General features: G+C 37.0%; 1 protein-coding gene across 4 annotated transcripts in view; it reads left to right on the top strand.

The window, feature by feature from the left end:
• EXOC2 (exocyst complex component 2) overlaps window positions 1-27,684 on the top strand; it is a 287,187-nt gene that overhangs the window by 188,101 nt on the left and 71,402 nt on the right. For all 4 annotated transcript variants that reach the window (XM_025890968.2, XM_025890967.2, XM_025890964.2 and 1 more), the window contains 2 exons: window positions 365-481; window positions 14,351-14,492. In XM_025890968.2, coding sequence (XP_025746753.1) covers window positions 365-481; window positions 14,351-14,492 — 259 coding nt within the window. The remainder of the gene's footprint in view (window positions 1-364; window positions 482-14,350; window positions 14,493-27,684) is intronic.

Genomic DNA, 27,684 nt, shown 5'->3' with positions numbered 1-27,684 from the left:
TTTATAGCTTTTTTTGCTGCAAAAAATATTAGATAGAATAACCAGTAAAGTAAACCCCTTTCACAGAACAACAGCTGAACCTACCTTACTTGTTAGCTGTTTTTCCATATAGCTATTAAATTTCGAAGGCAGCACTATTTGACTCTTTAGTGCATTACATAATAACAAACAGTTATTGAGTATAGAATTATAGAATTATATTGTTTCTCTCTATATTATTACTGGGAAAAAAGGGACCAAAAGAAACAAAACATTGAATATTGATATTAAACATGAAGAGATTATAATTAAATTTAATAAATGATAACTGTTACCCAGTTTGTTACTATAAATGTAATTTTCTAAACATTTGTTTTGCTTTTAGGAACAGAGACTTTTGATAGTCCTAAGTAACTGCTGCTACCTAGAACGTCACACCTTCCTAAATATAGCAGAACATTTTGAAAAGCACAACTTCCAGGGAATAGAGAAAATAACACAGGTAAATGAATTATGTTAAATGAACAAGTTGGTTGTTTTTTCAATTTAGTTTCCAAACTATTTTCTTAGTACCCTCTCTTTTGCTTTTCCTATACTTTTCTCTCCTTACCCTCCCCACACCCATATACCTTCTCCATCTTCACCCCACCTTGACTTTGAATGATTCCTGCCCTTCTTGTAACTAACCTTGAATCATTAATTTAATATTCTCTTCTTTTCTCTAGATCAGAGCTTTCTCAAGGCAAAAGCTGATTTATTCCCCACCTAAGCTGCCCAAAGTAAGGGAAGGAAATAGGAAAGAAAGGCATCAAACCCAAATCTTTAAGAATCATCTCAAATTTGGCTCATTTTAGTTTACTTTTACTTTAGAGCCAACAGCAAATTCCCTGAGCCTGCAGATAAACCTCTTCCTGCTTATTCACACCTCTTCATCCTCTCCCCCTTTCCAAATGACCGGTTGGCAGTGTTTCACCATAAATGCAAGAAAGATATTTTACTTGGTTGGCATCATGAAATTAACGGATTCACTCATAATAAATAAAATCAGCACGAATGCTATCATCTAAATCTAGTTTACTGATTCATTTACTATACAACTAAATGATTTCAAAATATTTAATGTCAGGTATTAAAAAATCCTAATTCTGAGTGTGAAAAATAGTCCACCCTCTGAGAAATAAACTGAGGGTTTTAGAGGGGAGAGGGGTGGGGGAATGGGTTAGCCCAGTGATGGGTATTAAGGAGGGCACGTACTGCATGGAGCACTGGGTATTATACGAAAACAATGAATCATGGAACACTACATCAAAAACTAATGATGCTTTTGCTTTTTACTACTTAAGCATGGGCACAAGTGCTCAAGCACAGAGACACAAAGACTCACGTACACGAGAGTGGCTTACAACAGCTATAGGAGGCTTAATAACTTACCTGAAAAATACATGCTCTACACTCTCTAATCCATGGATGCAGCAACACTGGACAAAAATGAGTGCTGTGTAAATCAATGGAGTAGGTTTTTCTTTAGATGTTATACTTTTTATTTTTTCAAGTAAGCAGAAAAGGAAAAAATGAAGCAACCTTCTTATTAAAGGTTGGTTGGTTCTTGGGCAAAGGTTTATCAGATTTCTAAGTAAAACTAAGCTAGAACCACTTTTACAGTTTTCTTAGTGCAAAAAATAAGAAAGATAATGATCTCGTTAATCTTATAATCAAAAAGTACTCTTGTTGGATTGCATACTTTTTACAAATGATAGTTACGGTTTGTGAACTAGAAATGGATTTTTTTTTTCAAAGAATGAAAATGTCACAGTGGGTGGCTCTCTCTTGTTTTCCTGCCTTTTCGTAAAGATTAATCATCCTGATGAGAAATGTGACTTAAGGCTGTAGGGTCAAATGTTGAGTTTATTTCCAGAAATTTTTGTGTTGAGAATTGCAGAGTGCTCCCTTGCAGTAAAGAATTAGTATTTGTAGAAAGTGAGCATTCTGTTTTCATGCAGTAACTATAGTGGCACAAATATATTTATTGAACAGTTTTTTTAGTCACTTAAAAATTTATGAAATGATTAGGAATTGCATATAATAGAAGCACTAAGTTTGGTTCTCTTTAGGTTTTTACAAAGTTATGAGTAGTAACTGTTGCTTCAGTTACATCATAAAGAAATAGAATGAAGTTGACATACAAGTAGGCTTTGATAACCTTCCTAGTCTTGTTGATATTATTTTTTCCATGAATCATGGAACACTACATCAAAAACTAATGATGCTTTTGCTTTTTACCACTTAAGCATGGGCATAAGTGCTCAAGCACAGAGACACAAAGACTCACGCACACGAGAGTGGCTTACAACAGCTATAGGAGGCTTAATAACTTACCTGAAAAATACATGCTCTCCACTCTCTAATCCATGGATGCAGCAAAGTTGGACAAAAATGAGTGCTGTGTAAATTGCCCACTTTTTTTTTCCCCAGAAAGAAATCCCCTTTCTCCGCATTCCCGCCATCTGGCCCTGGGTTTTTGTTGGGAGATTTTTGATGACTGCTTCAAGAAAGGAGAGAGAGAGAGTGGGGGGAAGGTCAGAGGGAGAGAAAGTCTCAACCAGACTCTGCTCTGAGCAGAGCCTGAGCTAGGGCTTGATCCTATGACCCGAGATCATGACCTGGGCCAAAGCCAAGAGTTGGACTCCTAACTGTGCCACCCAAGCGCCCCCCCTTTAAAAAAAGATTTATTTATTTTAGAGAGAGATATAGAGAGAGTTGTTGATACCATTTTGAAACCAAGGTAATATATTGGATCTGGAGGTACAACGTAGAATAAATGGTGGACTATTTTTTTTTTTGACAATGATATCTGCCTTATTTTATTTTATTTTATTTTATTTTATTTTATTTTATTTTATTTTATTATGTTACTCACCATACATTACATCATTAGCTTTTTCTTTACCATGTTATGTTAATCACCATACATTACATCATTAGTTTTTGATATAGTGTTCCAGGATTCATTGTTTGCGTATAACACCCAGTGCTCCATGCAGTACATGCCTCTTTAATACCAATCACCAGGCTAACCCATCCCCCCACCCCCTCCCCTCTAGAACCCTCAGTTTATTTCTCAGAGTCCATAGTCTATCATGGTTCGAATCCCCCTCTGTTCCCCCCCTTCATTCTTCCCTTCCTGCTATCTTTTTTTTTCTTTTTAACATATAATGTATTATTTGTTTCAGAGGTACAGATCTGTGATTCAACAGTCTTACACAATTCACAGAGCTCACCATAGCACATACCCTCCCCCATGTCTGTCACCCAGCCACCCCATCCCTCCCACCCCCCACCACTCCAGCAACCCTCAGTTTGTTTCCTGAGATTCCTCATATCAGTGAGGTCATATGATACATGTCTTTCTCTGATTCACTAATTTCACTCAGCATAATACCCTTCAGTTCTATCCACATCATTGCAAATGGCAAGATTTCATTCCGTTTGATGGCTGCATAATATTCCTATATATATATGTATGTATATATACATACCCCACATCTTCTTTATCCATTCATCTGTCGATGGACATCTTGGCTCTTTACACAGTTTGGCTATTGTGGACATTGCTGCTATAAACATCGGGGTGCACATACCCTTCAGGTCCCTACATTTATATCTTTGTGTTAAATACCCAGTAATGCAATTGCTGGGTCGTAGGGTAACTCTATTTTCAACTTTTGGAGGAACCTCCATACTGTTTTCCAGAGTGGCTGCACCAGCTTCCATTCCCACCAACAGTGTAGGAGGGTTCCCCTTTCTCCACATTCCCGCCAACATCTGTCGTTTCCTGACATGTTAATTTTAGCCATTCTGACTGGTGTGAGGTGGTATCTCATTGAGGTTTTGATTAGGATTTCCCTGATGCCGAGCGATGTTGAGCAATTTTCATGTGTCTGTTGGCCAATTGGATGTCTTCTTTGGAAACAAATCTCTTCGTGTCTTCTGCCCATTTCTTGATTGGATCATTTGTTCTTTGGGTGTTGAGTTTGATAAGTTCTTTATAGATTTTGGATACTAGCCCTTTATCTGATATGTCATTTGCAAATATCTTCTCCCATTCTGTCAGTTGTCTTCTCTTTCCTTTGCTATGCAAAAGCTTTTTATCTTGATGATGTCCCAGTAGTTCATTTTTGCCCTTGCTTCCCTTGCCTTTGGCGATGCTTCTAGGAAGAAGTTGCAACCGAAGGGGTTGCGGCCTGTGTTCTCCTTTAGGATTTTGATGGACTCCTAGCTCACATTTAGGTCTTTCAACCATTTTATTTTTGTGTGTGGTGTAAGGAAATGGTCCAGTTTCATTCTCCTGCATGTGGCAGAACACCATTTGTTGAAGAGACTCTTTTTTCCATTGGACATTCTTTCCTACTTTGTCAAAGATTAGTTGACCATAGAGTTGAAGGTCCATTTCTGGGCTCTGTATTCTGTTCCATTGATCGATGTGTCTGTTTTTGTGCCAGTACCATACTGTCTTGATGATGACAGCTTTGTAACAGAGTTTGAAGTCTGGAATTGTGATGCCACCAGCTTTGCTTTTCTTTTTCAACATTCCTCTGGCTATTCAGGGTCTTTTCTGGTTCCATTCAAATTTTAGATTTATTTGTTCCATTTCTTTGAGAAAAGTTGATGGTCTTTTGATAGGGATTGCATCAAATGTGTAGATTGCTCTAGGTAGCATTGACATCTTCACAATATTTGTTCTTCCAATCCATGAGCATGGAACGTTCTTCCATTTCTTTGTGTCTTCCTCAATTTTTTTCATGAGTATTTTGTAGTTTTCTGAGTACAGATCCTTTGCCTCTTTGGTTAGATTTATTCCTAGGTATCTTATGGTTTTGGGTACAATTGTAAATGGGATCAACTCCTTAATTTCTCTTTGTTCTGTATTGTTGGTGTATAGGAATGCCACTGATTTCTGTGCATTGATTTTATATCTTGCCTTTACTGAATTCCTGTATGTGTTCTAGCAGTTTTGGGGTGGAGTCTTTTGGGTTTTCCACATACAGTATCATATCATCTTCAGTGAGTGAGAGTTTGACTTCTTCTTTGCCGATTTGGATGTCTTTGATTTCTTTTTGTTGTCTGATTGCTGTGGCTAGGACTTTTAGTACTTCATTAAATAGCAGTGGTGATAGTGGACATCCCTGCCTTGTTCCTGACCTTAGGGGGAAAGCTCTCAGTTTTTCCCCATTGAGAATGCTATTTGCGGTGGGTTTTCATAGATGGCTTTTATGATATTGAGATATGTACCCTCTCTCCCTATACTCTGAAGAGTTTTGATCAAGAAAGGATGCTGTACTTCATCAAATGCTTTTTCTGCATCTTTTGATAGGGTCATATGGTTCTTGTTCTTTTTTATTAATGTACTGTATCACATTGATTTATTTACGGATGTTGAACCAACCTTGCAGCCCAGGGATAAGTCCCACTTGCCAATGTACTGTTGGATCCTATTGGCTAATATTTTGGCGAGAATTTTTGCATCTATGTTCATCAAGGATATTGGTCTGTAATTCTCCTTTTTGATGGGGTCTTTGTCTGGTTTGGGGATCAACTCATAAAATGAGTTTGGAAGTTTTCCTTCCATTTCTATTTTTTGGGACAGTTTCAGAAGACTAGGTATTAATTCCTCTTTAAATGTTTGGTAGAATTCCCCTGGGACGCCATCTGGCCCTCAGCTTTTATTGGGAGATTTTTGATGACTGCTTCAATTTCCTTAGTGGTTGTGGGTCTGTTGGGTTTCCTCTTTCTTCCTGGTTCAGTTTTGGTAGTTGATACATCTTTAGGAATGCATCTATTTCTTCCAGATTATCTAATTTGCTGGCATAGCGTTGCTCAAAATATGTTCTTAGAATTGTCTGTATTTCTTTGGTGTTGGTTGTGATCTCTCCTCTTTCATTCATGATTTTATTTATTTGGGTCATTTCTCTTTTCTTTTAGATAAGTCTGGCCAGGGGTTTATCAATCTTGTTAATTCTTTCAAAGAAACAGCTCCTAGTCTCGTTGATCTATTCTACTGTTCTTTTGATTTCTATTTCATGATTTCTGCTCTGATCTTTATGATTTCTCTTCTCCTGCTGGGTTTAGGCTTTATTTGCTGTTCTTTCTCCAGCTCCTTTAAGTGTAGGGTTAGGTTGTGTATTTCAGACCTTTCTTGTTTCTTGAGAAAGTCTTGTATTGCTAAATACTTTCCTCTTAGGACTGCCTTTGCTGCATCCCAAAGATTTTGAACAGTTGTGTTTTCATTTTCATTGGTTTCCATGAATTTTTTTAATTCTTCTTAATTTCCTGGTTGACCCATTCATTTTTTAGTAGGATGCTCTTTAGCCTCCATGTATTTGAGTTCTTTCCGACATTCCTCTTGTGATTGAGTTCTAGTTTCAACGCATTGTGGTCTGAAAATATGCAGGGAATGATCCCAGTCTTTTGGTACCGGTTGGGACCTGATTTGTGACTTAGGATGTGATCTATTCTGCAGAATGTTCCATGGGCACTAGAGAAGAATGTGTATTCTGTTGCTTTGGGATGGAATGTTCTGAATATATCTGTGCAGTCCATCTGGTCCAGTGTGTCATTTAAAGTCTTTATTTCCTTGTTGATCTTTTGCTTAGATGATTATCCATTTCAGTCAGGGTGGTGTTAAAGTCCCCCACTATTATTGTATTTTTGTCAATATATTTTTTTGCTTTTGTTATTAATTTGCTTATATAATTGGCTGCTCCCGTGTTAGGGGTATAGATATTTAAAATTGTTAGCTCTTCTTGTTGGATAGACCCTTTCAGTAGGATATAGTGTCCTTCCTCATCTCTTATTAGTCCCCCACCGTCTTTCTTCACTTCTGCGCACGTCCTACCTTTCAGAAAGTGGTCGCTTTTCTGTTCAGAGAGTTGCTGCTATTGTTTTCTTCAGTCTCCTGTTGAGTTCATATGTGTTCAGAATGGTTTGATCCCCATCTAGCTGAATTCCTGGGACTAGACGAAATTTAGGTCACCTACTCCTCCACCATCTTGCTCCTCCTTCTCTATTTTCTAATTTTAATTGTGAGTTTTTCTTTGACACACAGCTATATAGGAGTGTGCTTTTAAATTTCCAAATTGTAGGTGGGTGGGTAGGTAGCAATTAGTTTCCATGTTGGGAATTAGTTTTCTCTTTGTTAGAGATTTCTGATTTATTTATGCTGAGGTCAAGGAATGTCATGTTTTTGACTTTGTTGAGACTTGCTTTGCAGGCTGCTACATGATGAGTTTCTTAAATGTTCTCCCTTGCTTGAAGATATTACGTCCTTCAGTTTTGAATACCATATTCCATATATGATAGATGAAGTTTGTGAATTTTTTCGTTCAGTCTTCTATATCCATTATTTTTGTGTGTTTTGGTCTTTAATTTGCCAATTACTGAAAGGTTATATTAAAGTCTTTCTTTGGCTGCTTTTTAGATATTTTTTATTTTCTTTGTCTCTAATATTTCATAGTTCCACCATAATGTGTCTCTTGGTGTATTTTGTTGGCCTTTTTTCCCCTGATTGATACCTTTAATCAGGTCTAGAAAATCTCAGCTCTTACCTTTTTCAATATTTATTCTTTTCTATTCACTCTTTTCTCTCCTTCAAGACCTCCTTTGGGATATACCTTAGACCTTCTCACTCTGTTCTCCATGTCTCTTACATTTTTCTTTCATGTTTCCCCTACCCATCTTTAATTCTCTGTAATGATTCAGAATAATTCATTCAGCTCTTTCTTCTCATTGACTTTTTCTTCATTTGTATCTTCTCTTGTTGAAATTTGCTGTCTTTTGCCATTTTATTCCAGTTCTTTTTCATTTCCAGAAACTTTGGTTTTTGTTACTAAGTAAAGGAAAATGATTAACTTACTCTGGAATGGTATAATTTCAAACATCAGCGTAGGAGGTAGTGGCAGTAAAGTTATTTTTCATGTCCCTTAGATCGTTCTATGTAGGTGGCCAAATCACATACAGTCTATAGTCAAATAAAAGGCTATCCCTATTAAGAAGAGGAAGATTGGAGCAGTTATGAGAAGCCTCAATAATAAGATGTGAGACAGTTAACTTGATTATAAAAAAATTCACAGAAAAAAAAAACTTTGGGGAATGATAAAGATTAGTAATAAGTCACCAGGTTAGAATCACAGTGGAAGGTGAGGGAAGTGAGGAATGACGGCTCTCACTAAGTGCTAGAGACATTGTCTGTCTTTCTATTTCAGGGTGACAGTATCCTGTTTTATACTGTTTTTGTTTTGTTTTGTTTTAATAGTACCACCTCTACTAGGAATTAAGAGTTTATTTTTAAAAAGTAATTATTTACTTGGCATTTATTCTGTCCACATTTAACAAGTTATGTTTCAGTAACACAAAGTAATGTCAGTTTGCCATTTGTCTGGCCATCCATTTGTAAAAAATTTTAAAGAGTATATTAATTTGACTGAATCTGTATTCACTTGGATAGATGTTCTAATTATAGTTTGATGATTTTGTTTCCATAGAGGTCACTCAGTTCAGTGTACTCTTTCTGTCATCTATGAAATGAAATTCATTTTTTTAATTATTTTTTTCTTTCTCAGAAACATACTTTTTTTTTTATTTTTTTTATTGTTATGTTAATCCCCATATATTACATCATTAGTTTTTGATGCAGTGTTCCATGATTCATTGTTTGTTCATAACACCCAGTGCTCCATGCAGAACGTGCCCTCCTCAATACCCATCACCAGGCTGACCCATCCCCCCACCCCCCTACCCTCTAGAACCCTCAGTTTGTTTTTCAGAGTCCATCATTTCTCATGGTTTGTCTCCCCCTCTGACATACTCCCTCAGAAACATACTTTTTAAGAAGCATTTTTAACAAAAAGTTTTTAAAATAGTAAATTAGAAAATATAAATTTGGAACATTAAAATTAATTAATGATTTTTTTTAACTGTTTTGAGTGAGTTGAAGACAACTGTCTCGAAATTGAGGAAATGAGACATCTACTTAGGTGTGTGTTTTTTAGCACCTGTCTGGCATGCACACTTGCTGCTATACAGGTCAGGCTGTATGTTGTCAGAATATCTTTTGATATGTATATTGCTGCCTAAGAAGATATAATGATAGACTATCATCAGTATTATTTGCTCCTGCATCTGAAATGCTACCTCCTAATGTATTCTGTATTTCTGTAAATTATTACCAGCTACTTGAAGTACTTTAAAAGGTGCTCCTCAGTTTTCATATGTAGGAATTTAGTGAGTATATCTATTTCTGATTGCATAATTATTGAATTAGCACCTTTTTTTTCTTTAAGAAAGCCTTTCTCAGTGCCCTTAGAAGTACCCCATAAGCACTCCCTCTCTACCTCAACAGCTATGTTCTTTTAACATTTTATCAATGTTTCCTTGCCTTTCTTCCCTATTAGACTGTGATTTCCTTTAAGTATTTTTTTTCATTTAACTTTCATTCATCACTATTAGATAGTGCTTTATTGAACAGACCTTACCTTGCATAGTAGTAGGGGTCAAGCAAACTTAGCTAACATCTGTATTCATTAGCTAGTGTGAACAGGGCTTTAGTGAAAATTGGGCATGTTGAAATAAATAATAATAATATAATAATGATACCTTAGAGAATTTATGATGTACTTTAAATGTACTACATAAGTTTCATAAATTATCTTTTTTAATTCTTAGAACAAAATTTATGAGGTACTGTTGACCTTCATTCCGCTTTGTCAGACGTTAATACTGCCACTCCACTGTTTCATTTGCCTAGTATCTATCTGCCCATTCATTTATTTTCAACCATTTTTTTAAAAAATTACAGAATGAATTATATACAGTGAAACACAAATAAAATATTACAGAATGAATTATATACAGTAAAACACAAATCTTTGGTAAAACACAAAAGTCACCTACAAATAGGTGACTTTTAATGCATATATACATCCCAGTATCCACCACCTTCCTCAAGATATATTTCCCTCATGCCCCATTCCAGTCAGTAGGCACCCTTCTCACCACTCTTGATTTCTGTCAGCATACATTAGTTTTGCCTGTTCTTTAACTTCATGTAAAATGGAACCATACAGTTAGTAATCTTTTGTGTCTAGCTGCTTTTTGCTTCAACTTAATAATTTTTGAGATTCATCCAAGTTGTGTCTATAAGCAATTTATTTTCTTTTATTGCTGAGTTTGGATAACTCATATTTGTTTAATCAATCTCATGGTAACAGACATTGGGTTTTTTTCCAGTTTAAGGTTGTTGTTTTGTTTTAAGATTTTATTTATTTATTTGGCAGAGAAAGAGCACAAGCAGGGAGAGTGGCAGGCAGAGGGAGAGGGAGAAGCAGGCTCCCCACTGAGCAGGGAACCCAATGCAGGGCTCAGTCTCAAGACTCTGAGATCGTGACCTGAGCCAAAGGCAGATGCTCAACCCACTAAGCCACCCAGGCACCCCAGTTTAAGGTTTTTATGAATAAACTTTTTGTGAACATTGCTGTGAAAGTCTTTTGTGGACATTTGTACTCTCTCATCTTGGAATTGCTGGCCAATGGAATAAGTTAATTAGGAATTCTGAATAGTTTTCCAGAGTGGGTACCTCATTTTATTTCTCATTTTATACCAGTGTATGAGTATTCCAGTTGCTCCATGTTGTCCTTATGAACACTTAATATTATCATTCTTTTTTATTTTAGCTAATTCTGTTGCTTTCATTGGCTTACTCTGATATAATGATGTTAAGCCCTTTTTCTTACACATTTAGTTACTCATATTCAGATATTTTCTTTTTGGAAGTACCTCTTCAATTCATTTGCCTATGTTTTAATTGGATTGTTTACCTTTCTATTAGTGATTTTTGGAAATCTGTATATAAGTTCTTTGTCAGATATATATTTTTCCTCCCAGTCTCTGGCTGCTATTTTGTTTTTACAATGCTGTCTTTTGAGTAGAAATTTTTAAATTTGATGAGATACAATTTATCATTTTTAAAAATGTTTGATGCCTTTTTTGTTCTGTCAAAATCTTTTCTGCTCCAGTATCCTGAATATTTTTTTCCCAGAGGCTTTGTAGTTTTAGCTGTTACATTTAGGTCTGTGATCTGTCTTTTATTAAGTATTGTGTTAATTTGTGCTATTAGTATACATATATTATTATAGCTTTAGAGTATGTCTTGAAAAGACAGTTTTACTTATTTCATGGTATTTTTTCTTACTAGATTGCATGGACTGGGATCTCTAGTACAGTCTTAAATTAAGTGGTGGGAGGGGATATTTATCAAGTCCTTTTTTTGTCACCTATTAAAAGAATTCCACTTCTTTATAACATATTCTTTTTATTTACTTGTAGATTCAGTTTGCCAATAGTTTAAGATTTTTATGTTTTTGTTCATGAGTGCTATTAGTTTATAATTTTCTTTTATTGCAGTATTCTCATCAGGTTCTGACATCAGGTTTTGCTTATCTCATTAAAGTAGGAAATGTTCTTTCTCAGGCTCTGTTCTTTCTTTCTTTCTCTTTCTTTCTCTCTTTCTTTCTTTCTTTCTTTCTTTCTTTTTCTTTTTCTTTTTCTTTCTCTTTCTTTCTCTCTCTCTCTTTCTTTCTCTCTTTCTTTCTTTTCTTTCTTTCCTTTTTATTATGTTAGTCACCATACAGTACAACATTAGTTTTTGATGTAGTGATCCATAATTCATTGTTTGCGTATAACATCCAGTGCTCCATGCAGTACGTGCCCTCCTTAATACCCATCACTGGGCTAACCCATCCCCCCACCCCCCTCCCCTCTAAAACGCTGTTTGTTTCTCAGAGTCCATAGTCTCTCATGGTTCATCTCCCCCTCCGACTTCCCCCCCTTCATTTTCCCTTCCTTCTCCTAATGTCCTCCATGCTATTTCTTATGTTCTACAAATAAGTGAAACCATATGATAATTGACTTTCTCTACTTGACTTATTTCACTTAACATAATCTCCTCCAGTTCCATCCACGTTGATGTAAAAGTTGGGTATTCATCCTTTCTGGTGGCTGAGTAATATTCCATTGTATATATGGACCACATCTTTATCCATTCATCTGTTGAAGGGCATCTCAGCCTTTTCCAGTCTGGCTATTGTGACATTGCTGCTATGAACATTGGGGTGCATATGGCCTTTCTTTTCACTACATCTGTGTCTTTGGGGTAAATACCCAGGAGTGTAATTGCTGGGTCATAGGGTAGCTCTATTTTTAAAATTTTGAGGCACCTCCACACTGTTTTCCAAAGTGGCTGTACCGTCTTGCATTCCCACCAGCAGTGTAAGAGGGTTCCCCTTTCTCCACAACCTCTCCAACATTTGTTGTTTCTTGCCTTGTCAATTTTTGCCATTCTAACTGGTGTAAGGTGGTATCTCAGTGTAGTTTTGATTTGAATTTCCCTGATGGCTAGTGATGTGGAACATTTTTTCATGTGTCTGTTAGCCATTTGTATGTCTTCTTTGGAGAAGTGTCTATTCATGTCTTCTGCCCATTTTTCGACTTGATTGTTTGTTTTTTGGGTTTTGAGTTTGAGACGTTCTTTATAGATCCTGGATATCAGCCTTTTATCTGTAGTGTCATTTGCAAATATCTTCTCCCATTCCGTGGATTGCCTCTTTGTTTTGTTGACTGTTTCCTTTGCTGTGCAGAAGCTTTTTATCTTGATGAAGTCCCAAAAGTTCATTTTCGCTTTTGTTTCCCTTGCCTTTGGAGACGTGTTCTCAGGCTCTGTTCTATGAAAAAGTTTGGGTGAAATTTCTTCCTTAAATGCTTGTGTAAAAGCATTAGAGAATATGTGTGCCATTTTTAGAAATTGTGTTTTTGTTTCCTCTATATTATAAAACTTACTGACATAAAGCTGTAATTACCCCTTAAACAACCCACTTTTGGCATTGGTGATTTTCTTTGAGTTTAATTTTCTCTTTTTCTAGTAGTAGTATTTCATTTTTGGATGCCTTCTCTCTTTCAAGTATTAGTATTTTATTTCACATGTCTAGAGTATCTCTAATCATCTAAGTTTATGTTTCTAAATATTAAAGAAAGAGAGGGATGAAGGAGAATTCAAAAGTTCATTGCCTGCCACTCTTATCCTCAGTTGTTCATCCTTTTCAGTCTGATGTATTTACTTTTAGGATACAGCCCTTTGTCAAGTACATGAGTGATAAATATTCTTTGAATTTTTGTATAACCAAAAATATGTTTCTTAGACTCTCTTAAGTGAATGACATCTTGGCTCAATATAGGATTCTTGGGTTGAATTCCTTTTATTCCAGTGAATATTATTTCAGTGACTTTAAGTTCCAGTGCTGCATCTGAGAAATCTGATGTCAGACTGATTCTTCTTTGTAATTCATTTTTTTTAAACTGGAAGCTTAAAAATTTTCTCTCTCTCTTTTTTAATTATTTAGAAATTAGGCACTTTAACAGTTTTTGCAGTGTCTCATAAATCTAGCCTAGAACTCAGCAAACCTGTTCAAATTGCAAAGTCAGTCTTTAGATCCAGAAATTTTATTCCTTTTCTGTTGCTTGTTTAATTATTATCTCTTCTGTGGCAGTTCATATTCTTCTACTTGAATTTCTGTTTCCTTTCATATAAGAGTTCCTGGATCTATCTTCTAAGTCTCTTCCTTCATAATTTACACTTCTTTACATTTTTACTATGTCTTGAAGTACTTACTACACTTAATTTCAGTCTCTGTAGTGACCATTGATTCCTCCAGTTAAACTACTCAGTTAGCTTTGAAAATCATGTGTGTTCTCTCCATGAAGTCTTGGTTTGTATTGTACACTAGTCTCCTTAGAGGTTTTCATTGTTTTTCTAAGTTCAAGTTGCTTGTCTTTTCTACAGCTGAATTTCACTGCATGACATATATTCTTGTTTATAGATCCTAGACTATATGGTATAGAAGCAGACACATCACCAGTAGTCCACTGCAGAGGCCCCTGTGCTCACACTCTTTATTCCCAAATTTAGGACTCTGCCCAACTACGCTGCAACTTCTTGGCCTCTTGAGTGCCAGTGAGACCAGGCATAGACTTGTAGGACTGAGGCTACCTTCCTCATCCTGTTCTACTTCCATTACCAGCAGGAACTCACGGTTCATGTGGGCTGAACTTTCTATGTGTTGTCCATACATGGGGATTAATTCCTATTAAATAAGCTGTTTTAAGAGAATGGTCTTCATTACTGAAAAATAAATAAAATAAAAATCATTTTTTTCTGTAGGAAAATTGATAGGTACTTTTAAAATATGCTGAAGTATTTATATTATTTTACTTTTTCCCTCATGCGCAAATAAAAAACTCATAGTTATTCTTTATTATGTGTTTATAGGTTAGCATGGCCTCATTGAAAGAATTAGACCAAAGACTCTTTGAAAATTACATTGAGTTGAAAGCAGATCCTATCGTGGGCTCCTTGGAACCTGGAATTTATGCAGGCTATTTTGATTGGAAAGACTGCCTGCCTCCAACAGGTAAATGGTTTCAAGGTACTGAAGTTCTCTAAAAGTAGTCCAGTGCATCTGGAGTAATAAATATGGATTTTATCAATTAGTGTAGTCTTAAAATCCTTTTTTTAATTCATATTTTTCCCATTAGTTTGATTTTAACTTTTTACTGGCTTAAACCCATTTTTGATAGTTTGGAATTTAGTGTACCTTTTATTATTCATACTTAAGGCTTAAAATTATTCTTAAATTCCAGAAAATAATTAGTTATATCTTAAAATATTTGATTATTTTAGTAATGCATATCTGCTTCCCAGGATATGTCTTTATTGCATAGATAGAATAGACTATGAGTGACAGTTTTATACAATGACTTTGTGACTGTCATCAAAAAATTTACATAAGAAATTTGGTCACTTCTGTATAAGACCTAATTATTAATGCTGACAAGGTGAAGGATAGAAGAAAAATGTGTAGGACTATGATTATTACAGTAAATTAGCAAAGAAAATTGAACCACAGAAGGATGACCGACACAGTTCCAGTATTATCTCGTGACATCAAATGAAAGTCACTTAAATTACTTCATAATATATATTTTAAAAACTATTGCTTGCTGAATCAAATAAACTTTTTGATGGATCAGATAGTTATTCATTTGTATGAAATAGTGTGGAATACATAGAACCAAGCTCCCTAGTAACATTTTTATCTAGAAGTAGTCTTACATAGAAATGGTCATGTTTGTATTAGAAATAAATTCTTTTTTTTTTTTAAGATTTTCATTTATTTGACAGAGAGAAAAACAGCCAGAGAGGGAACACAAGCAGGGGGAGTGGGCAGAGGGAGAAGCAGGCTTCCCACAGAGCAGGGAGCCCGATGTGGCGCTCGATCCCAGGACTCTGGGATCATGACCTGAGCTGAAGGCAGACGCTTAATGACTGAGCCACCCAGGCGCCCCTAGACATAGATTCTTTTGGGATGTATATGTAGATGTACAGTGAATTGTTAACAGGCTTGAGTTAATCTTCACTGTTTTACCTAATTGCTTTAAATACTTTTTTTTAATTGTGTAATGCTTTTATTAGATGGTGATAAAATTGTTTAATCTTTAAACACCTTTGGGTTTTTATTGTGTAGTGTTCACTTTAGGTGAACAATATAGTGATGCCATAAATCAAAACTAAAAACCAGAATCATGAAATTAAAGTTATTTTATGTGACCACAGGTATTTTATTTTCTGAAATCATAGCCATTATAGTCATCTGAGGCTTTCTACCTACATGTGGCCATAATTAATCTTTTTTCCTTAAATTCTGTTACTTTCCTATATACATACTTACCGTGTCCAAACTGGGTTATAGTTCATATTCCAAATACATCCTTTTAAAGTTTCAGTCAGATCCTATTTGTATCTTAAGATCCTTGCAATATCTTCCTATTAAACTTAAGTAAAATGTGCAATGCCATGCAGGGTAGGCTCCGGCCTGGTGCCCTGGCACTTTGCCCACCACTCACGAGTACACCCCATGGCCTCTCTCCAGCTACACTTTAGCACAATGAGCCTTTTTCTTGCGCATACTTTCTAAGTTCTTCCACCTTACCTCTTCAAGCCTGTTTTTTCCTTTGCCTAGGCAGTAATTCTCCTTTATCTTCATAGGACTGACTCCCTTTTGTCATTTAGGTCTTAAACTTAAATATCACCATACCAGCCACCAACCTGAAGAAATGACATGGCCAATGGACAACTGGCATGATGTTTTAAATTTTAACCTGTGAAAAGTACTCATTTTATTTGTAAAGTAATTATTTACAAGAGAGAATGCTATACATGTGGTTCTAGCCTGGCCTTTATACTGGTTGAACTTATTAAAGCTAAATCCATGAGGGTATAGTTAGTGACTTGATTACCTCTTTAAGTGAACAAACATGACATTTAACAATAAATTATCATTCTCAAGATCAGTCCATAGCATCTGGAGCTTTTGATCTATAACCCCTTTTTCAAAACTCTTGGGCCCAGATGACTTTTGGAATTTCAATATTTTTGGATTTTAGAAAGATATATGGCCATATATGGCATGTGCCATATATTATGTTATATTCCCAGCAAGGATTTCTGCAGGGAAACATGAATTCTTAGACTAGGAGTGATAATCAGTATCCTTAATCAGGTCAGGTGAGAAAATGCCACCAGAAGAGTTCATCACAAATTTGCAAATTCATGAACAGAAAATTTTGCCTCTTGAATTCTCTATCATCAATATCTAAACTACTGCTTGGATGTAATGCCTGCTCAGTAAATACTTGTTCAGTAACTGCACCAATGACCCCTTTATAGCTCCCACAGGTGCCTCTGCTAGTGTCTTCGCTGCCCGGTCATCACTTCCCTGGCTGGCCTGCTCATGCTTCAGGGCCCATCTCTGAAAGGGGTGCTTTGTCTGCCAAGTCTTCCTCCCATCAACCCTGACAGGATTGGTTGTTTTGTTTTTTTTTTCCTGAATCCCATTACACCTTTTAACCTCTCTTATAATTCTTAAGTACATATACATAATATTACATATTTTTTGTTACCTGTCTTTTATTGCCCCATTTTGGGAGCATTTTTAAACAAAGATGTGTGGAGATTTCTTTTCACATTCATAGACTTCAATTATTTATTTTTATAGAGCAGTGACTGGAAGTTTCAGAATTCCAAGGGATAGATATCAAAAGGGTTTTTCTTTTTATTTTTTTTAAAGATTTTATTTATTTGAGAGACAGAGACAGAGACAGTGACAGAGACAGAGATAGAGCACAGGTGGGGAGGAGAGGGAGAAGCAGGAGCCTGACGTGGGGCTCAATTCCAGGACCCTGGGATCATGACCTGATCTGAAAGCAGCCGCTTAACTGAGCCATCCAGGTGCTCCTCAGAAGGGTTTTTCAATAAAATCTCTCTATTTTCTACTCAAGGTAATAATGCACAATACTCCAGTATTGCCCCTACTGTTCTTAGACCAGTGCTGGTGAACTAAATGTCACTGCCCTATCCTTTCTCCCCAGTCATAGAAGAACTAGACAGAAAGAGCTGAGCTCTCTGGACCAGCCTGATTCCTGCTTCTCCCTTGACTGGCCTGCCTCCACCCTCTGTCTAAAATGGCTGAGAGGGATGGCATCCAGTGACCACTACTCCTTATTTGGGGCCCTTCCCCTTGTGTATATGTATAAAATTATACATATACACATGTATATGGGAAAAGAAAAGCCTTAGTTTTGCTGTACATATACACATGTATGTGGGAAAAGAAAAGCCTTAGTTTTGCTGTACCAAGCTTTGGTGGAAATAATTTAGCAATCCCAGATATTCAGAAATAAAGGAGTTGTTAACGTGGCAGACCATGCAGGTGCAAACACATACACACACCACACATATGCACACATTTATGTACATCCTAAGTTTTAAGTGTCTTATAGACAGATGGTTTTAGTTATTTGTGTTCTCATAACTTCTGACTCAGTGCCTTGCATATAATTATCACTTACTACTTGTGGTTCTCATTTTCTAGATTTCAACCATCTTAAGATAGCTAAATTATTTATAATCTCTTGAGAGTTTGGGGGTAAGGCTAAAACATTAGGCGCTAAACCAGCAGTGTGGTCACTCTAACTCTAAATCACAATCCCCACAGTAACTCCCCATCACTCTTCTCTTTGCAACCCAGCTTTTAAAAAGTTGTCTTCCCTCAAAGATTCCATGCTAGATAGCTCTGTGTTATTGCGTCACTTGATCTCTCATCCTGAGAAGTCTGCTGTCACCCCCCCATTGAGACTATTCTCACTGAAGCCACTTCTGATGCTACACATTTGACCCTTGAACAACATGGGTTTGAACTGTGCAGTTCCACTTATATGTGGATTTTGTTAATACAGCACAGCACTGTAAATGTATTTCCTTTTCCTTATTTCCTTAATAACATTTTCTTTTCTCTAGCTTACTTTATTGCAAGAATACAGTATATAATACATAGAACATACAAAATATGTGTTAATCGACTGTCTGTTATTGGTAAGGCTTCTGGTCAGCAGTAGGCTATTAGTAGTTAACTTTTGGGGGAGTCAGAGTTACATGTGGATTTGCAGTTGTGCAGGGGTCAGCACCCCAATCCCCACATTGTTCAAGGGTCAGCTGTAGTTGGGAATCTGTGATGCATTCACTCCATTTTATATTCCATGTTTCTGTAGTACTTCCATTGTTGAACCCTCTTCCTGAGACTTTCTGTGGCATCTCTGATCCCACTACTCCTTGGTAGCCCTTGGTTTCGTTTGTGGATTGGCTTCTCTTCCTCTGCAAAGCCTTGCACTGCTGATAGCCCCAGGACTCTGTCTTTCTCTATTCTTGCCAGACTGTCTTCAGACTCTCTCTCAGCAATTTCGTTAGACTGAGTGGTGCCTCCAGCATCTACATCTGCAGCCTAATCTCTCTACTCTGAGCTCAAGGTCTTTTTATCAACCTTCCTAGTAGACATCTCCATTGGAACATTCCAGAGACCTCTTCAGCTTACCAAGTCCGAAAGCAAGCTCATCACTTCCACTTTCTCATCATCTCTCGATCAGCGCTTTCTGCTGCTGGACCTCTTAACAGTGGGAAGAGGTGAAGACATCAACCAAGGCCCTCCTTCCCCTCCAGCAAACAGTTAGTTGCAGGTCCCCTCTTTTCCATTTCTGAGTTCTGCCCCTCATCATTTTTCATTGTTTCTTATCAGAATACCTGAGGGTTCTCTTCTTGGTCCCAGCACCCAGTCTTGCCTGTTTAAAGTTCACCTCTTTTTGAAAAACTCAACTTTCTAAAATATAAATGGGATCTGTCACTCCTCTGCTTAAAACCCTTCTGGAGGGGCGCCTGGGTGGCTCAGTCGTTCAGCATCTGCCTTCGGCTCAGGTCATGATCCCAGGGTTCTGGGATCGAGCCCTGCATAGGGCTCCCTGCTCAGCGGGGAGCCTCCTTCTCCCTTTCGTACTCCCTCTGCTTGTGTTCCCTCTCTCACTGTGTTTCTCTCTGTCAAATAAAATCTTAAAAAAAAAAAAAACCCTTCTGGATGGCCCATTCTCCCTCTGGCTAAAACCTAAAATTCCTAGGCATTGCTAATACTTCACTTGGCTTATGGTGGCTATCTGTTACCTGCTTCACACTCCTTCCCTGTACCTCTCAGGCGTCCCTTCTCTAGGCAGCAGGCAGTCAGAGCCACTTCAGTCCTGACAGCCCCATGCCCGTTCTGCTCCTGCTCTTTCCTGATAATTAGGCACTGCCTCCTCTGGGAAGCTTTCCTTTCTGCCTCCTTGCACACCTCCAGGTTGGGTTGATCGTCCCCATGCCCCTGCTCCTGAAGCTGTTTTCTGTTCCTTGTAGCACTCTTATACATAGGAACTATCATCATCTGCTTGAGGCTGTTCTGTGCTGGGACGACTCAGCACAGTGGCGGATTTTTTCATATCTACACTCTCAGTGTTTAGCACAGTCTCAGCATAACAGAAGATGCTCTGTATATGTGACGTGAATGAAGACGGGTACTTTATTACTATACAGTTTTACTAAATGTACAGGTCACTCCTTGGTTTGTTATCTTTCAAGTGTTTGCTATATGGTTTTTTTTTATTATGTTATATTAAACACCATACATTACACCATTAGTTTTTGATGGAGTGTTCCATGATTCATTCTTTGCAGATAACACCCAGTGCTCCATTCAATACGTGCCCTCTTTAATACCCATCACCAGGCTAACCCATCTCCCCACCCCCTCTCCTCTAGAACCCTCAGTTTCTTTCTCAGAGTCCATAGTCTCTCATGGTTCGTCTCCCCCTCCGATTCCCCCCCTTCATTTTTCCCTTCCTACTATCTTTTTTTTAAACATATAATGTATTATTTGTTTCAGAGGTACAGATCTGTGATTCAACAGTCTTACACAATTCATAGTGCTTACCATAGCACATACCCTCCCCAATGTCTATCACCCGGCCACCCCATCCCTCCCACCCCACCACTCTGGCACCCTCAGTTTGTTTCCTGAGATTAAGAATTCCTCCTATCAGTGAGGTCATATGATACATGTCTTTCCCTGATTGACTTAATTCGCTCACCATAATACCCTCCAGGTCCAGCCACATCAGTGCAAATGGCAAGATTTCATTCCTTTTGATGGCTGCATAATATTCCATTGTGTATATATATATATATATATATATATATACCACATCTTCTTTATCCATTCATCTGTTGATGGACATCTTGGCTCTTTCCACAGTTTGGCTATTGTGGACATTGCTGCTATAAACATCAGGTGCACGTACCCCTTCAGATCCCTGCATTTGTATCTATGGGGTAAATACCCAGTAGTGCAATTGCTGGATCTTATCATAGCTCTATTTTCAACTTTTTGAGAAACCTCCATACTGTTTTCCAGAGTGGCTGCACCAGCTTGCATTCCCACCAACAGTGTAAGAGGGTTCCCTTTTCTCCGCATCCCTGCCAACATCTGTCATTTCCTCACTTGTTAATTTTAGCCATTCTGACTGGTGTGAGGTGGTATCTCATTGACGTTTTGATTTGGGTTTCCCTGATGCCGAGCGATGTTGAGCACTTTTTCATGTATCTATTGGCCATTTGGATGTCTTCTTTGGAAAAATGTCTGTTCATGTCTTCTGCCCATTTCTTGATTGGATTATTGGTACTTTGGGTGTTGAGTGTGATAAGTTCTTTATACATTTTGGATACTAGCCCTTTATCTGATATGTCATTTGCAAATATCTTCTCCCATTCTGTCGGTTGTCTTTTGGTTTTGTTTTCTGTTTCCTTTACTGTGCAAAAGCTTTTTATCTTGATGAAGTACCAATAGTTCATGTTTGCCCTTGCTTCCAAAGGCCTTTGGCGATGTTTCTAGAAAGAAGTTGCTGCGGATGAGGTCGAAGAGGCTTCTGCCTATGTTCTCCTTTAGGGTTTTGATGGACTCCTGTCTCACATTTAGGTCTTTCAACCATTTTGAGTCTGTTTTTGTGTGTGGTGTAAGGAAATGGTCCAGTTTCATTCTTCTGCATGTGGCTGTCCAATTTTCTCAACACCATTTGTTGAAGAGACATTGGACATTCTTTCTTTCTTTGTCGAAGATTAGTTGACCATAGAGTTGAGGGTCCATTTCTGGGCTCTCCATTCTGTTCCATTGATCGATGTGTCTGTTTTTGTGCCAATACCATACTGTCTTGATGATGACAGCTTTGTAATAGAGCTGGAAGTCTGGAATTGTGATGCCACCAGCTTTGCTTTTCTTTTTCAACATTCCTCTGGCTATTTGGGGTCTTTTCTGGTTCCATACAAATTTTAGGATTATTTGCTCCATTTCTTTGAAAAAAGTTTATGGTATTTTGATAGGGATTGCATTGAATGTGTAGATTGCTTTAGGTAGCATTGACATCTTCACAATATTTGTTCTTCCAATCAATGAGCATGGAACGTTTTTCCATTTCTTTGTGTCTTCCTCAATTTCTTTCATGAGTATTTTATAGTTTTTGGAGTACAGATCCTTTACCTCTTTGGTTAGATTTATTCCTAGGAATTTTATGGTTTTGGGTACAATTGTAAATGGGATCGACTCCTTAATTTCTCTTTCTTCTGTATTGTTGTTGGTGTATAGGAATGCCACTGATTTCTGTGCCTTTTATATCTTGCCTTTACTGAATTCCTGTATGAGTTCTGGCAGTTTTGGGGTGGAGTCTTTTGTGTTTTCCACATAAAGTATCATATCATCTGCAAAGAGAGAGTTTGACTTCTCTTTGCCGATTCGGATGCCTTTTTCTTCTTTTTGTTGTCTGATTGCTGTGACTAGGACTTCTAGTACTCTGTTGAATAGCTGTGGTGATAGTGGACATCCCTGCCGTGTTCCTGACCTTAGGGGAAGAGCTCTCAGCTTTTCCCCATTGAGAATGATATTCGCTGTGGGTTTTTCATAGATGGCTTTTATGATATTGAGGTATGTACCCTCTATCCCTATACTCTGAAGAGTTTTGATCAAGAAAGGATGCTGTACTTTGTCAAATGCTTTTTCTGCATCTATTGAGAGGATCATATGGTTCTTGTTCTTTCTTTTATTAATGTATCACATTGATTGATTTGCAGATGTTGAACCACTCTTGCAGCCCAGGGGTAAATCCCACTTGGTCGTGGTGAATAATCCTTTTAATGTACTGTTGGAACCTATTGGCTAGTATTTTGGTGAGAATTTTTGCATCCATGTTCATCAAGGATATTGATCTGTAATTCTCCTTTTTGATGGGGTCTTTGTCTGGTTTGGGAATCAAGGTAATGGTGGCCTCATAAAATGAGTTTGGAAGTTTTCCTTGCATTTCTATTTTTTGGAACAGTTTCAGAAGAATAGGTATTAATTCTACTTTAAATGTTTGGTAGAATCCCCCTGGGCAGCTATCTGGCCCTGGGCTTTTGTTTGTTCGGAGATTTTTGATGGCTGCTTCAATTTCCTTAGTGGTTATAGTTCTGTTCAGGTTTTCTATTTCTTCCTGGTTCAATTTTGGTAGTTGATACATCTCTTGGAATGCCTCCATTTCTTCCAGATTATCTAATTTGCTGGCCTATAGTTGCTCATAATATGTTCTTATTATTGTTTGTATTTCTTTGGTGTTGGTTGTGATTTCTCCTCTTTCATTCATGACTTTATTTATTTGGGTCATTTCTCTTTTGTTTTAGGTAAGTCTGGCTGGGTCTTATCAATCTTGTTAATTCTTTCAAAGAACCAGCTCCCAGTTTCATTGATCTGTTCTACCGTTCTTTAGGTTTCTATTTCATTGATTTCTGCTCTGATCTTTATTATTTCTCTTCTCCTGCTGGGTTTAGGCTTTATTTGCTGTTCTTTCTCCAGCTCCTCTGGGTGTACGGGTAGGTTGTGTATTGGAGACCTTTCTTGTTTCTTGAGAAAGGCTTGTATTGCTATATACTTTCCTCTTAGGACTACCATTGCTGCATCCCAGAGTTTTTGAACAGTTGTGTTTTCATTTTCATTTGTTTCCATGAATTTTTTTAATTCTTCTTTATTTTCCTGGTTGACCCATTCATTCTTTAGTAGGATGCTCTTTAGCCTCCATACATTTGAGTTCTTTCCGACTTTCCTCTTGTGATTGAGTTCTAGTTTCAAAGCCCTGTCATCTGAAAATATGCAGGGAATGATCCCAATCTTTTGGTATCGGTTGAGACTTGATTTGTGACCTAGGATGTGATCTGTTCTGGAGAATGTTCCATGGGCACTAGAGAAGAATGTGTTTTTGTGATGGAATGTTCTGAATATGTCCGTGAAGTGCATTTGGTCCAGTGTGTCATTTAAAATCCTTATTTCCTTGTTGATCTTTTGCTTAGATGATCTGTCTATTTCAGTGAGGGGGGTGTTAAAGTCCCCCACTATTATTGTATTGTTGTCAATGTGTTTCTTTGCTTTTGTTATTAATTGCCTTATATAATCGGCTGCTCCCGTGTTAGGGGCATAGATATTTACAATTGTTAGCTCTCCTTGTTGGATAGACCCTTTAAGTAGGATATAGTGTCCTTCCTCATCTCTTATGATAGTCTTTGGTTTAAAATCTAATTTTTCCAATATAAGGATTGCCACCCCAGCTTTCTTTTGGTGTCCATTAGCATGGTAAATGGTTTTCCACCCCCTCACTTTCAATCTGGAGTTGTCTTTGGGTGTAAAATGTGTCTCTTGCAGACATCACATCGATGGGTCTTGTTTTTTATCCAATCTGATAGTCTGTGTCTTTTGATTGGGGCATTTAGCCCATTTACATTCAGGGTAACTTTTGAAAGATAAGAATTTAGTGCCATTGTATTGCCTGTAGGGTGACTGTTACTGTATATTGTCTGTGTTTCTTTCTGGTCTTCGTTACTTTTAGGCTCTCTCTTTGCTTAGAGGACCCCTTTCAATATTTCTTGGAGGGCTGGTTTCATGTTTGCAAATTCCTTTAGTTTTTGTTTGTCCTGGAAGCTTTTTATCTCTCCTATTTTCAATGACAGCCTAGCTGGAAATAGTATTTTTGGCTGCATATTTTTCTCGTTTAGTGCTCTGAAGATATCATGCCAGTCCTTTCTGGCCTGCCAGGTCCCTGTGGATAGGTCTGTTGCCAGTCTAATGTTTCTACCATTGTAGGTTACAGATCTCTTCTCCTGAGCTGCTTTCAGGATTTTCTCTTTGTCTCTGAGACTCGTAAGTTTTACTATTAGATGTCGGGGTGTTGACCTATTTTTATTAATTTTGAGAGGGGTTCTCTGTGCCTCCTGGATTTTGATGCCTGTTTCTTTCCCCAAATTAGGGAAGTTCTCTGCTATAATTTGCTCGAATATACCTTCTGCCCCTCTCTCTCTCTTTCTTCTTCTTCTGGGATCCCAATTATTCTAATGTTGTTTCATCTATGGTATCACTTATCTCTCGAATTCTGCCCTCGTAATCCAGTAGTTGTTTCTCTCTCTTTTTCTCAGCTTTCTCAGCTTTTCTCTTTATTTTCCATCATTTGGTCTTCTATATCACTAATTCCATCTTCTGCCTCATTTATCCTAGCAGGTAAAGCCTCCATTTTTTATTGCACCTCATTAACAGCCTTTTTGATTTCGACTTGGTTAGATTTTAGTTCATTTCTCCAGAAAGAGTTTTTCTCACATTTTCCATGCTTTATTCAAGCCCAGCTAGTATCGTTATAATCATAATTCTGAACTTTAGTTCTGACATCTTACTAATGTCTCCATATTTTTAGGTCCCTGGCAGTCAATACTGCCTCTTGTTCTTTTTTTTTTTGAGGTGATTTTTTCCATATTGTCCATTTGTCCAGAGGAGACTAGATGAATGAGAGAACAAAATGTAAACAGGGTAACAACGACCCCAGAAAAATATATGCTAAACAAACCAGAAGAGACCTTCCAGAACGTGGTCAGTTTTCTCTTCAGAGAGTTGCCGCTATTCTTTTCTTCGATCTCCTGTTGAGTTTGTGGGTGTTCAGAATGGTTTGATCCCTATTTAGCTGAATTCCTGGGACCAGATGAAATTTAGGTCTCCTACTCATCCACCATCATGCTCCTCCCCCTGCTATATGGTTTTGTAGTGATTTTTCTTAATTTTCTTTTCATTAGGAGGCTCTATCATATAATCTAGTTTCCATTATTATTCTTATTCACTTTTTTAAGGTGGTACACGTAGATACTGATATTTGTTGAATTGAATTAAAGTAAGCCTTTTGGCATTAATTTTCTTATGTGAAGATAAGATGCTAGCTTTATGCACTCCCTACATTTTGAACAATTTTATTTGAGTTATAATGTGAGTATAAAGTGTATGCAACATATCACCAGTTCTGTATGACATTGCCTTGTTTAAATGAATTTAGCTAAATGTAATATTTTCTCCAATGATTAGCATTTATTGGACATAATTTTTAGCACTGACATTATTCTTAAATAATTTGGTTTATGTTCAAGGTTATAAAATTACTTGTGGTGTTTCTGTGAGAATAGGAAAAACCATATGTAACCACTCAATGTTTCCTGCATGTTCAGTGATTACTGCAACAAGACTTGGTCACTAAGGTTCAGTGTCCACATACAGTTGCTCATATCTATCTCCATTGAAACTCTAGTTCTTAACGTGAGAAACATAACTTACTTGTGAGTGATTGCAGAGGAAAGCTGTCTTTCCACCTCCTTCCCCAACGCCAGACTTGGAGCTTCTCCTAATAAGCAGGTGCCTTTAGCATGCTGAAGACCAGAAATAGCAATCACAGAATTCCTGATGAGGTAGGATGCAGGTCTTTCTCTTCAGCTCACCCCTTTAAGGGGTGTCTTTGGAAAAGAGTAATTCAGGGAGTTTTCTCATCTCTAAAGGGGCACGGTCATATCAGTACTTCAGAGGCTGTGTTTTCTGGTCATTGTTTTTCCATGGTGGATCCTAGGACATGGCCTCAGTGAGGAGTCACAAGAGGGCAAGGAGTGTGGGAATGCCAGTGCCAGGTATTAGGGATTTTTGGTTTCTGCTTCCTCTAATTAGGTGATTCAGTGATTCAGAGTTTCCAGGTCCTCCCTTTGTAATATTTATTTAAGTTACTCAGTTTCTTCTCTATTATCTTCATATTTTCTCAGCCATGAATTTGAACTAGTACAAGCCATTGATGTGAATAATAATGGTTTGTGGCCTCTGGATAATTTTTTAATAGAAAATTAAGATTCTCCTGGCCATGTGACATTAAATGATAAGGCTTTTTACCTCTTATTATTATTTTTTTAAAGAAAAACATCCTTTCAAGAACAGAGGGCACATGGCACTGCAATGTCAGCAATTTATTTACTCTTTCTCAGATTCCAAAAACACTTAGAAATCGTCAGTGTTCGTTTCACTTTTATGAACTGTTTTTAGTTCTGTTCTTTGTGTAGTTTTGATTTCATGATCACTAACCGAACCTCAGTCTTGCATAGTCATATAGTGATTTTTAGTTTGTTTAAAGTTGACTTAAGTTGAGACCTCATGTAAAGTGAACAACCAAAATAGTTTGACTATTAATCTTCCAAAATAATTTCAATTAACAACTTTAGTATTATCTTTAGAGTTTTCATCTTGAAAAACTGAATTTTGCAAATCATATAGGTAACTGATTACTTAATACTGTAGTTAGCAATAAATTTAGTTTCCAATACTGTATGTAGTAATTTAAAAAAAAAATCCAGTTGATTAATTTCATGATTCAAGAGGACATATCCGTTAGAGCCATAGCTACGCTTTTTATAACCTGACAGTTGGCTATTTAAATTGCTGTCACCTCTTTATTTGTGTATATGTCAGGAAAGATTATTCTGGTTAGTTCTGAGTCACCTAACTGATTGTTTAATTGTTCTAATATCCATAGTTATTAAGAGCTCTGAGTATTTGCATTTGATAAATTTTAGCTGAATTAGGAATATTATTGTTCTCCATTTGCAAAAATACACGTGGAAATTCACATCTTCAAAATAGATTAATAAGAAAAATAATTTTTTTTAATTTTACTTAAATTTGATTTTAATGATTTTTTCTAAAAGACATTTATATATATTCCTTATACATACTTAACAAATGAATTTAAACAACCATTTTTATATACATAAAGTAATTGACTGATTTTTAATTATTAATTTCTATTGAAGTATAGTTGTCATATAATATATTA

The sequence above is a fragment of the Callorhinus ursinus genome, unplaced genomic scaffold (assembly GCF_003265705.2).
Source record: "Callorhinus ursinus isolate GAN/ISIS: 27379988/994484 unplaced genomic scaffold, GSC_fseal_2.0 scaffold26, whole genome shotgun sequence".
NCBI classification, from domain to species: Eukaryota; Metazoa; Chordata; class Mammalia; order Carnivora; family Otariidae; genus Callorhinus; species Callorhinus ursinus.
The sequence above is the reverse complement of the archived record's forward strand: the minus strand, read 5'-3'. Positions and strand labels throughout refer to the sequence as shown.